The sequence below is a fragment of the Pelodiscus sinensis genome, chromosome 24 (assembly GCF_049634645.1).
Source record: "Pelodiscus sinensis isolate JC-2024 chromosome 24, ASM4963464v1, whole genome shotgun sequence".
NCBI lineage: Eukaryota > Metazoa > Chordata > Testudines > Trionychidae > Pelodiscus > Pelodiscus sinensis.
Genome location: NC_134734.1, coordinates 14,574,421 through 14,586,684, shown reverse-complemented (window position 1 = coordinate 14,586,684; position 12,264 = coordinate 14,574,421). Strand labels below are relative to the sequence as shown.

At 49.2% G+C, this 12,264-nt stretch overlaps 1 protein-coding gene across 3 annotated transcripts in view; it reads left to right on the top strand.

Annotated features, from left to right (window-relative positions):
• DCAF8 (DDB1 and CUL4 associated factor 8) overlaps positions 1 to 12,264 on the top strand; it is a 56,110-nt gene that overhangs the window by 22,234 nt on the left and 21,612 nt on the right. For all 3 annotated transcript variants that reach the window (XM_075907236.1, XM_075907235.1, XM_075907237.1), the window contains 5 exons: positions 1,127 to 1,197; positions 3,150 to 3,826; positions 5,116 to 5,256; positions 8,894 to 8,988; positions 10,820 to 10,930. In XM_075907236.1, the coding sequence (XP_075763351.1) occupies positions 1,149 to 1,197; positions 3,150 to 3,826; positions 5,116 to 5,256; positions 8,894 to 8,988; positions 10,820 to 10,930 (1,073 nt within the window). In that variant the 5' untranslated portion in view covers positions 1,127 to 1,148. The remainder of the gene's footprint in view (positions 1 to 1,126; positions 1,198 to 3,149; positions 3,827 to 5,115; positions 5,257 to 8,893; positions 8,989 to 10,819; positions 10,931 to 12,264) is intronic.

The window sequence follows — 12,264 nt, the reverse complement described above, 5'->3', positions numbered from 1 at the left end:
AAGGGGCACTGGGGTCACCTGGGGATAGTCCATGGCATCTCCGTTTTAAAGGGGCAATTAAGCCCGGGGTCAGCTGGGGACTCCCCACAGCATTTCCCCAGAACCCAGGATCAGCTGGAGAGTCCCCGTCTGACCCCGGACTCCACAACTGCTTTTTTAAAAACACCATCTCCATGTATTTCGAAGGGGCAGCTGCCGTGGAGCCTGGGGTCAGCTGGGGACTCCCTGGCTGACTCCAGTCTCCCTGTGGCATTTCCCCAGAACCCGGGATCAGCTAGGCAAGTGCCGTGCAGAACCCAGGGTCAGCTGGGGGCTCCCCTGCTTACCCCAATCTCCTAGCAGCATGCTGTATAGCATGGAGCCCAGGGTCTGCGGAGGATTGAGTGTCCCCCGCTGACCTCTGGCTCCCTGGCTTTGAAATGCACAAGAGCCCCTGCTGGGGACTCTTGTGCATTGCAAAGCAGGCACACCCAGTGCAGTCAGGAGTCAGCAGTACTTCTGTATGCCGAGTTCTGCATTCCTCCTTTGAAGTGTACAAGAGCCCCGGCAGGTGCTCTTGTACACTTCAAAGGAGGAATGCAGAAAAGTGCCTATTGACTATTAGTCAATTGCATTTTAACATCCTTACTGTGAACAGCCAGCTGCTATGCAATGTTGCAGTTTTTAAATAATGCACAGCCACCTTCCATTCCAGAAATGGTGAGCAAAGTTTTTCCTCTGTATAGCTTGGGCATAGGTTTGGGATCCTTTTGAGGTAGAAGGTGCTATGGATTTTGTAGACATTTACTGAGGAAATGTCGCTATTCACAACACACACTCACACTTGTCTGTCTCTTGTCAATCTAACTCTAGAAGCCTTGGAGAAAATGTTACATTTATCACTTCTATATTGCATTGGATAGTACATACCCTGTGGTAAACAGTCAAGTTTAAGTATTCTTCCCTGTTTGAAAAGTGGTATTGTTTCTCAGTACACAGGGCCAAGCCACTGCAGCTTGCTCCTAGGAGATGCACACTTACTAGACGGAGCCTGTATTAGAAAGCCATGGCCTTTATGAAATGATCTCAGAGGGGATCTCTTGTCTTGCTGTTTGCCAACTCTTGTTTTTTAATCTCTCCTATTCAGGCTGGGCCCACAAGGAAACAAGATGTCGGATAAGGGGAATAGCGCTGATGGAAAAACAGATATAGCCAATGGTAAGGGTAGGGGTGAAGACCCCCTTTGAGTTGTCTGTGCTTAAGCCTAGCACTCAGTGAAAGAAATTTGGAAACCTGCAGTGGTTTCATTGAGCATGTTCACAAAACTCTGAATTTGCCAGTTGTGAATACTTATTCAAAGAGCTTTTAGTGTCAGTTTTTGTACAGTGCAATATTGGACGTAGCACTAAAATACATGTTGAACAAAATGAACACCGGGACCAAACAAATTCTTCATCGGAGTGTTCCATAAAATGATTTGAGTACTAACCATCGCTCTGTAGGCAAGAATTTGTAAGCACAAAGTATTAATTAAATAGCTTTGGTTAACGTATACTCTGAAAAACAGTACAGGCAGTCCCCGGGTTACATGGATCCGACTTACATCGGATCCCTACTTACAAACGGGGTGAGGCAACCCAGCACTAGCTGCTTCCCCCCCAGCAGACCAGGGAGATGCGAAGCTAGCGCCTCCTCCCCCCCCTCCCCCCCCCCCCCCCAACAGACCAGGGAGACGCGGAGCGGCTTTTCTCAGCAGACACCTCAGCTTGAGAATAAAGGACTGAGGGAAGTGAGGTGTGGGAGAATAAAACCGAGCTCTGGAGAAATGTTTGGCTAGAGTTTCCCCTACAATATGTACCAGTTCCGACTTACATACAAATTCAACTTAAGAACAAACCTACAGTCCCTATCTTGTACGTAACCCGGGGACTGCCTGTAGTCTATTTATGGGCAGCAAAAGAGGCTACGTTTATCAAATGTGACGTACTCTGATTTGTTCACTTAGTTCTATGGAAGCTGATTAAGGTGATATGGGAGAATCAGATCTCCTAACTAAGCATCCTGCAATATGGGAAAACTCTCGTTCTGTCCCTATATCAGTGTTTTCTTCCCCATCAAAATTGCATTAGGATAGGATCTGTGGACTAATTCCTGGTTCCGCTGAAGTCAGTGACATAACTTCTATTGACTTCTGGAGACTCACTAATAATCTGCTCCACTGTTGTCTCCTCCTACAAAATCCTTTGAATCAGAGGATGGATGGATCTTCTTCAGGTGGAGGAGGATCAGCAGAGAAACCCTTAAAAAGCAGAACTGGCCTTCAGATAGCCTTTGTCATGAAGAAGCCGCAGCGTATGTCTGTGTAAGCAGGATTGTTGCCTAATACATTAGAGAACCCCCCGAAGCATGGCAAAGCTAGCTGTTGTTCGAATACCAGGTAACATCCTACGCCTGCCTAGACTCTGCTCCTCTGTACGTGGGAGTCGAATTTTGTTTAAAGCCCTTGGGCAAGGTATTCCAACTGGGGGCAGACTTTTTTTTTTTTTTGGCATGTGTGAAATGAGTGGAGGCTTCAGAATCCTGAGCTTGTGTGTAGCAATCTTTGCTCATATTAACGAACGTGAGAGGAAGGGGTGAATTTCATGCTTCGAGGAGAGTTGGGAGGAGAAACGAAAACAAGGGTGGGTAAAAGGGTTGAGGGGAATGGAAAAATAACAGGAGGCACATTATGATCCCTGGATTGAGCTGCAATTAAAAATGTAATAAATGGGAGCAAAACAATTGCCGAGAGGCTTGTTCCTGAGTTAGTTACCCAAGGGGGATGTCCTAGTGATCTAAACATCAGGTGTGAAAAGCAGAGATTTCTGAGAATAGACTCTAGCTCTGAAAGTTAAGCCTTTCAGGGAGCTAAATGAAGGCTTATCTAACGGAGGTTCTGGGTCTGTTGACCAGACCATAACCTCATGTCTCGTTCATTCTAAATACGTGCTGTGTACCCTTCATAAGTATAGGGGCTTGGCTGGAATTTCTTCCCCCTTCTGTAGTGCTGGTCTCCACCTTGGAAGTGGCTGCATTTCAACAGTGGTTTGTAGATACTTGGGGATCCCTTGGTGCTGTAGAGATGTGACGTTATTTACCCTAGAACTAACCACATTGTCTGTACTGTGCAGGGAGCTTGTCCAGCAGCCCAGAAGAAATGTCCGGAGCAGAGGAGGGGCGAGAGACCTCCTCAGGCATTGAAGTGGAAGCCTCTGACCTCAGCCTGAGCCTTACTGGAGACGATGTAGGACCCAATCGCACCAGCACAGAGAGCCGGGACACAGACACCGAGAGCTCAGGAGAAGAAAAGGACTCAGACAGCATGGATGACACAGGCCACTACTCAATCAATGAGGAAAACCGGGCCCACGACCGGTCGCACTCGGACGAGGAGGAGGAAGAGGAAGAAGAGGAGGAGCAGCGGTCCCGGCGACGTGCCCAGCGCAAACGTGCCAACCACGATCAAGACTCCTCGGATGATGAACGAGCACTGGAGGACTGGGTGGCCTCGGAGACGACTGCTCTTCCTCGGCCCCGCTGGCAGGCGGTGCGTGCCCTCCGGGGGAGAGAACTGGGCTCCAGCTCACGCTTTGTCTACGAGGCCTGCGGGGCCAGGGTCTTCGTGCAACGTTTCCACCTCCAGCACGGCCTAGAGGGGCACGGCGGCTGTGTCAATACCTTGCACTTTAACCAGCGTGGCACGTGGCTGGCCAGTGGCAGTGATGACCTTAAGGTGGTAGTTTGGGACTGGGTCAGGAGGCAGCCGGTGCTGGAGTTTGAGAGCGGCCACAAGAGTAATGTCTTCCAGGTGAGAGGGGCTAGGGGGAGTGTGAGGGAAGGTGGAGGTGGCTGCAGGGACTGTAGGTGCATCTACCCCCACCCACTCCCACTCTGCTCAAAACAAGGCAGAAAAACTTGGCCCTTTGCTACATTTGCAAAGAGGTGAAAGTATCTGAATGTTGAAACTGCTGTGAGTAGGTGTCTTGTGCTAGTATTCGAGGGTCCTCTGCCGTTGATTTGCTGGAAGGCTCTGTGTAAATCGCTGTACCTCAGCTTGCCCCAGATGTTAACTGGGGATAATACCAAACTTCCTTACCATGGTACAAGCCCTTCTTTCCTCCCTGCCTGTCTGAAGTGTGGAGCTGCTGGAGGTGGCAGTAGATGCGCTGCATTTTTCAAAGCCACTAGCAAATCAGAACCTCTCCCTGGGAAGAGAGCCAGTGCCAGCCCTTCCTGCAGAAACTGAGTTTTTTCATAGTGTCTCCAGCCCATGTGGCTGTGAAGAGCCTCCCAAAGGCAGACCCTCTATGGGATTGTCTTTCCAAGTCTGCTAGTAGCACCTCAGCTGTGTTTGTAATTCCCCCAGACTCTGGTTCTTGCAGCTGCTGCTCAGAATTTGCAGTCAGGTCGTCTGCTCCTTGGGGGAAGCTGGAAGCAGAGGCAGGTCTTGTTGGGGGAAGAGGAACGCAAGAGGGGTTGGGAAAGGCCATGTGGAACAGCCACCACCCCCGCAGAGGGCTCTGCAATGGCAGGGAGAGCAGAGAACTTGGGCTTTCTAGTAGCTCAAGGGGGAAGGGACTTCATGTTCTAGCCCACCTGCTCACCAGCGGCTCTTTCATACGAGTCCGGAGCAAATCTGGGCATCCCAGCTTCTCCGTCTCTTCAGACTTTAAGCTGGAGTTAATGCTGGGATTCTCAACTAGGGCATTGCCACTGCACTGTGCAGTGCATCTCTCTGGCTACAGTAGTGTTGCTGGTGAATCATTCAAACCTTGTTTGAAGTACTGCATGATCTCCAAACCAGCCCTTGCAGTCTCCCCCTGCCTCCCCCCGAAGGGCAGTCTTACTAGTCGTTCTCCTGCCTTACACATAACACACAGGCAGAGAGCTAGTGACCTGCAGTGAGTTGCCACTGGTGCTGGCACTACAACTTGGGACTGGTTTTGGCCTGTATACACAGTCTACAGGTCCTGCTGCATGTTTGGGGTGGAGGGTGAGCAGGGGTTCCACCGAGAAGGGTTCCAACCCCAAGGACTGTGGGAAGGCAGCTGTTCCCAGGCCTGGAGGGACACAGTATCTCCTCTTGCTCTCCTCCAGGCCAAGTTCCTTCCCAACAGCGGCGACTCAACTCTAGCCATGTGCGCTCGGGATGGCCAGGTCCGGGTAGCCGAACTCTCAGCCACCCAGTGCTGCAGAAATACCAAGCGTGTGGCACAGCACAAGGGAGCCTCGCATAAGGTGAGCAAACTAGCTGCGGTTTCTGTCTGGTGTGCAGGCGTAGGTGTAATTGAGGTCCCAGTGGATGGACTGCTCTGTACATTTGGTGGTGTAAAAAATTGTTTATACGTGAGTAACCATGGCACTGGCCAGTACCCTTCTCTAGCCCCTTCTATTTTCAGTGTTTGCAAACATTCATCAAGGTTAAAGCATGATTTGAAAGGTCTGTGCCTTCCGCTGCTCCCTTGATGCAGAGGTTTCCTCTGAAACTGCTGTGTTCCTTTAACTCAGTGGTGTGTGGCTGGGAAAAACTGGCGTGTCCATTCTCCAGTCACTGCTAAGGGAACACCTGCCCCTGGAAATTGGGATGTCTTGTACTTCCAAGGTGGTAAGATTTGGACTGTCTCCTTGTCCAGGGCTTTCCTCTGAAAACATTGGGCTCTGAGGATTTCCTTCTGGGCTCTGTGGAGCACACTATGCCGAGGGTTGCAGATCATTTTCATCTCCTCAGGCCCCTCCTCAGTGCAATTGTAGCATCTTTCTCTTGATTTGCACACAAGTCCCTTGTGCTCCCTGTGACTCCTAACTTTGAGATCAGAACAGTTTACCTACATTGAATGCAGTCTGTAGCTGTACTGCCCAGCACCCAATCCCCTGAGGAGTCCTTAGGACTGCAAAATACTTCCCAAAGGAAGAGTTCTGCCCCCCTCCCTTGCCCATTGCTTCCCAGTAACCGTTCTCTCCTGGAGTTCATGAGGCTTGTTGCTACGCCACTTATTTTTATGGTCACTGTGGCAGGAATGCATTTATGCTGGGGGCGGGGGGAAGCTGAAGTGCAGGTTAAGTGCAGCATGGGGAGGTAATCTATAATATGGCCTGTGGGCCATGAAAATTGCATATCCCAGCATGCTCTGTCTCAGTCAGTTTGTGGCTCCTCCGCTTACATGCAAGATACTGACTAATGGAGCATGTCATCTGGGCTGAAGGCAGGATGGGCTGCAATCTGCTTGGTGTCTAGCATAGCCACTGGGCACCTATACATTTACCACTGTGCCTTTCCATTGGGCAATGTGTGGAAATGTTGACAGGGTGGATCTCAGTGACACTCTTGAAGCACTTTCACCTGTGAGGTTAAAGTGTCAATTATATTGGCACAGCTGGTCAGAGGAGCAAGTGACTGAGCCCTGATCTCCGGTAGTAATGCCTCAGGACAGGGACTGTGCCTCTGGGTAGCTCCAAGCACAACGGCGGACGGAGCCTCTGGGCACTACTGAAATAGCTAAACAACCGCCACCTCGAACACAGGAGGGCAGGCAATGAAGGGTGTGCATTGTCTTATCAGTCCCATCTAGGGGTATGTCTACACTACAAAGTTAGCTCGAACTAACGTCCGTTAGCTCGAACTAACTTTCATAGGCGCTACACTAGCGCTCCGTTAGTTCGAATTTAATTCGAACTAACGGAGCGCTTAGTTCGAACTAGGTAATCCTCATTCCACGAGGATTAAGCCTAGTTCGAACTTACTAGTTCGAATTAAGGGCTGTGTAGACCCTTAATTCGAACTAGTGGGAGGCTAGCCCTCCCCAGGTTTCCCTGGTGGCCACTCTGGCCAACACCAGGGAAACTCGTATGCCCCCCTCCCAGCCCCGGAGCCCTTAAAGGGGCACGGGCTGGATACGGTGCCCGTGCCAGGTGCAAGCCTGCCAGCACCCAGCCAGCAGACCCTGCACCTGGCACAGATCGAGCCACCCACCCGATGCCCCCCAGCCCTCCCCCTCTTCCCGGGACCAGGCAGGCGGCTCTCGGGAGTTTGCCCGGGACTGCAAGAGGCGGGCACCCGTCTGGGCTAGTGCAGACATCGTGGACCTCGTCCACGATCTCCGCACTAGGCACAGGAAAGTGGCCGTCTAGGGCAGGAGAGCTGCCAGCCTGGCCACCCAGCAGCAGGTGTGCATGAAAATCAAGGGGGTCCACTGAGACCCCCAACCCTGAGCCCTGAGCTTACAATGGCCGTCCTGAGTCAGACCAAAGGTCCATCTAGCCCAGTAGCCTGTCTGCTGACAGCGGCCAACCCTAGGGACCCTGGAGGGGATGGACCGAAGACAGTGACCAAGCCATTTGTCTCGTGCCATCCCTCTCCAGCCTTCCACAAACCTTGGGCAGGGACACCACTCCTACCCCCTGGCTAATACCACTCCATGGACCCAGCCTCCATGACTTGATCTCACTTCCCTTTAAACTCTGTTCTAGTTGTAGCCTTCATAGCCTCCTGCAGCAAGGAGTTCCACAGGTTGACTCTCTGCCTTGTGAAGAAGAACTTTCTGTTACTAGTTTGAAGCCTGCTACCCATTCCTTTCCTTTGGTGTCCTCTAGTCCTTCTTTATGGGAACTAATGAAGAACTTTTCTGAATGCACCCTCTCCACCCAACTCCTGCTTTTAGAGACCTCTATCCTGTCCCCCCTCCGTCTCCTCTTTTCTAAACTGAAAAGTCCCAGTCTCTTTAGCCTCTCTTCATATGGGACCTGTTCCCAACCCCTGATCATGTTAGTTGCCCTCCCCTCTCCCAGCCTCTCTTCCCCTCTCCCACCTCCTTTTCCCAGTCTCCCCCAGTTTTGTTCAATAAAGACAGATTCCATTTTTGAACACAATTGTCCTTTATTTTGTACATCAAGAAAAGGGGCTAGGGAAGGGTAAGTGGAAGGAGGTGAGGGAGGAATGGGGTACGAGCCCCCGATGGGGAGGACCGGGCTGGCTCTGTGGGCTTCTGGGAGTGGAAGCTCTCCTGCAGCCCCCCAATTTCCTCCTCTCCCCAGATGGCAGCCTGCGGCAAGTGCAGCCGGTCTGATGGCCGAGTGGTGTGATGTGCCCAGTGTGGGTACTCCGGGCAATCCAAGCCAGGACTGCTTTGCAAGTGGGGCACCCCTGAGAACTGTCTGTCCGGGGTGGGGGTCGGGACCCTTTAAGTGCAGCCCTCGGCTAGCCTGAGACAGCATCTCCACGTTCTAAGTCCTTCTCTGATGCCCTGCCGGCACTGCTTCCGGACATTCTTAAGCCCTGTTCAGGGTCCACTCAATGTGGACTTGCTAGTTCGAATTAGCAAAACGCTAATTCAAACTAGTTTTTAGTTCTAGACGCGTTAATTCGAACTAAGCTAATTCGAACTAAGTTAGTTCGAATTAGCGCTGTAGTGTAGACATACCCTAAGTGATGTGCTAGGACTAACCCTAACCAGCATGGATAACCTGAGGTAGGCGATGCAAACTGATCTCCTTCCACCTCTTTCCTTACAGATCTCAAAACTGTGATTGATCTGCCCTAACAACTTGACTAAATGCTCCCTCTCCCCCCGCCAAGGTCTGCTCAGCCTGCTGCGCTCTAGAGTACCCTGTGAAATGGGCCCTCATAGCTAATTCTGCCCCCTTTGAAGTAGGGGATGCAGCTCACAGCCCATTTTCCCTCTTCAGTCTAAAGGCAGCTGCGCCTGTCCCGCGCCCACTGACTGATTAAAAATCAGACATCACCCTGTTCCAGGTTCTGAGGCCTTATTGACATGCTGTACGACTTCAGGTGGAAGGGAGGGTGGTCTACACAGAGAAGGAGTCTTGTCCGGCATGTTGGTTAAAGAAGGGAGCCAATCCCAAAGCATTTATCTTCCAGCTAGCCCTAGAGCCGGATTCTCCATGCACTTTCTTATCAGCTGGCGAAGATGCTGTGGTCTTCACCATCGACCTGAGACAAGACCGTCCTGCTTCGTGAGTATCTTTCCTTGATGTTTGCTGCTGCTTCCTGATGAATCAATGAAGTGTCTAAGCGCCTAATGGTTTCAGAGGCCATTTGAATGTGGTGTAGGTGAAATGTGTACTTGATCATTTTAATTTGGCCTTGGGTCTTGCTAGCTGTCTGTAGTGCAAGGGTTTTATCAGCCTGGCCTAGAGACAGGCTTACCTGACAGCAATAAAGTTGGCAAGGCAAACTGTTTACTCTGCTGTAGAGAATCATTTAATGACTAAATCACTATCCCCTTTGGACTGGAGGGCTTAAGGCATTTGTTAATGGCTGGGATATGCAGTTTTTATGACTGGTCTGAGTCCACCCTGTTGCTGTCTGAGCCATCTGGCAGATGTTTGATGACCCACATGGATGACCCATCTGTCTGCTTCTCCCTTTGTCAGCTTCTCTGAATTAGACTTTCTGTCCTCCTGGGGTCCCCCTACTCTATCGTGATGCTACAGTGTGAGAGCTAGCTTCCGCAGATATCTTTGCAGTGTTCTATGGGCTTCGTCCAGGGCTGAATTGCATGCATGTGCAAACAGTGCACATCTGTTTTCTTCACTATATATCAATGTGATTGTGTCTGAAAGAGGTTTTGACAGGTGCAAGAGACTGTTACCTGGTCTGTTTGATTCATTACCACGCTTCAGACCCTTCATTAGTCTTGCACTTGAAAAGCTTTTAGCCGAAGCCTCCTTTGCTAAACTCTGTGGTAGTTCATTGAAAAATAATAATTTAACTAGCAGCTGGTTGTGGTGGGTAAGATTTTTAACCTCGTATCACATGTTGAGCTGTCGCTTTGGACAATTTTCCAAAATATGTAGGTTGCTTTTACAGCAGTTTTCTAGTTTAGTAACATTAGTCCTTTTCTGATGAGCCGATTTAAAGAAGTTCAAAGTAAACCACATCTGAGCATATCCTCTTACATAAACCGTTCTTAGTTTGTACATATCATGCATTTTGATTGCTTTGTAATCGAAGTAAAAGGTTTGAGACAAGATGCTTTTAAACTATATATATTCCTCTACATCAGAACGGCCATACTGGGTCAGACTAAAGGTCCACCTAGCCCAGTGTCCTGTCTTCCAACAGTGGCCAATGCCAGGTGCCCCAGAGGGAGTGAACAGAACCGGTAACCATCAAGTGATCCCTCTCCTGTCATCCATTCAGAGTAGGGATGTTAAATGGTGTCTTACCAGCTAGTTGATGGAATTTCTATTGACTGGTTGATATGGGTTGGGGGTGGAGGGTGCAGACCTGCAGCAGGGTTAGCTCCTGAGCCCAGGAGCTAATCCCGCTGTGGCTCTGCCTTTTAAATGTATTAAGAGCTGCTAGTTTTATCAGTCAACTAATTAAGAGCTAACAGGGACACCATTCCTACCATGCTAATAGCCATTGATGGACCTAACCTCCATTAATCTAATTCTTTTTGAACCCTATGAAGGCCTTGGCCTTCACAGCATCCTCTGGCAAGGAGTTCCACAGGCTGACTGTGTGCTTACCCTTCTAGCTAGAATAATTTTAGCATAACTGTTTCTGCTGTTGGATAAAATGGTATGTACCATTTTGGATCCCCTCTACTAAATTCTGTTGGAAGGAAAAAGCCAGAAAATGACTTCACTCCACTGTTTTATTAGGAACTGCTATAAAGTTTCAGAGAACAATATACTTCAGTTTGGAATCCTATTGTTTTGGGGGGGGGGGTTCCCTCCTAATGTGAGCATGCTGAGTGAGCTTGGAGACATGCATGCATTTGCCATCTGGATACTGTTTTGCATTAACACATGGATTTTCTTCTCTCCCCCTTTAAAGGAAACTGGTTGTGACTAAGGAGAAAGAAAAGAAAGTGGGTCTCTACACCATTTATGTGAATCCAGCAAATACGCACCAGTTTGCTGTGGGAGGCAGGGATCAGTTTGTCAGGTAAGTCTTTTGCCAGAAGATATGAGAGAGGCAGAGTCCCTGCTCCATATTGGGTGCTGGAGCATTGGGGTTTGGGTTCTGGTACCCTGGAGAAAGCAGAGCAGCTCTGAAGACACCTGTAACTATACTTTATGTAGTGCTTTATGGACATTGCTTCTTCCACAGGGCATCGCTGAGTGCAAGGAGGATCTGTGGGAGCCAGAGATTAGACTTCTATATGAATGTTGGCTTCTGCACTTACATCATCTAAGGCAGGGCTACTCAACACGTGGCCCGCGGGTGTGAGCCAAAACAAAACAGTAGTCGATATAATGGTCTTCTGTTAATATGTATTTTAATAATTACATTCCTGGACTGTCATTGTTCGTTAAGTGCTGTTGTATGGGTGGAAATCGGGTAAATATTGCATTGTATTAATATAGGCAAACTGACTTCAATGGGGCCTGTGTGTTGTGTAGTCTTGCCTTAATCTATGTATTCATGCCCATCAATGTGAAAAGTTTTTTGCATGTATACACAACCACACTTAAGTTGTGGCCCTTGGCATGTGCTGTGAGTATCATTGTGGCCCCCACAGCTTCCAAAGTTGAGTAGCCCTGATCTAAGGGTATAAATCCACATGTGTGAGCTGTGAAACAGCCTCGCCTGATAAGTGGAAAGCAAGCCACCATTACAGGCCGGTTCTTCTGTTAGGCTTCTGGTGCCTTTCTCAGAAGCATCTTTTTCAAGCTGCTGGCTGACGAGGTCTGACAATTCCAATGTACCTACACCCAAGTATTTTCATCTGCTATATTTTAAACATGCAGCCTCACCCTAAAAGCATCAGAATTGCCTCACTGGGTCAGACCAATGGTCTTGTCCAGCCCAATATCCCATCTTCCTACAGTGGCTGGTGTCAGATGCTTCAGAGCAAGTCAACAGAACAGGACATTTTACTTTTTGATTCATCCTTTTATTTAGTCCCAGCTTCTAGCTGTCAGAGGTTAAGGAACACCCAGAGCATAGGGTTGCATCCCTGATCATCTTGGCTAAGGGCCCTTGATGTACCTCTCTCCATGATTGGGGGGGGGGTGGTGGTTGTTTTTTAAACGCAGCTATACTTTTGGCCTTCACCTTGTCCCCTGGCAACAAACTTCAGGGATTGATTGGATTACATGAAGTACTTCCTTTTTGTGTTAAATCTGGTGTCTGTTAATTTCACTGCATGATCTCTAGTTCATGTGTTACGGAAAGGAGGAAAATAACACTACTTCCTTGTGTTGAGAGAGTGAACCAATCATGATTTTGGAGCCCTCCTATTATATTCCCCACTCAGTTATTTATTCTTAGCTATA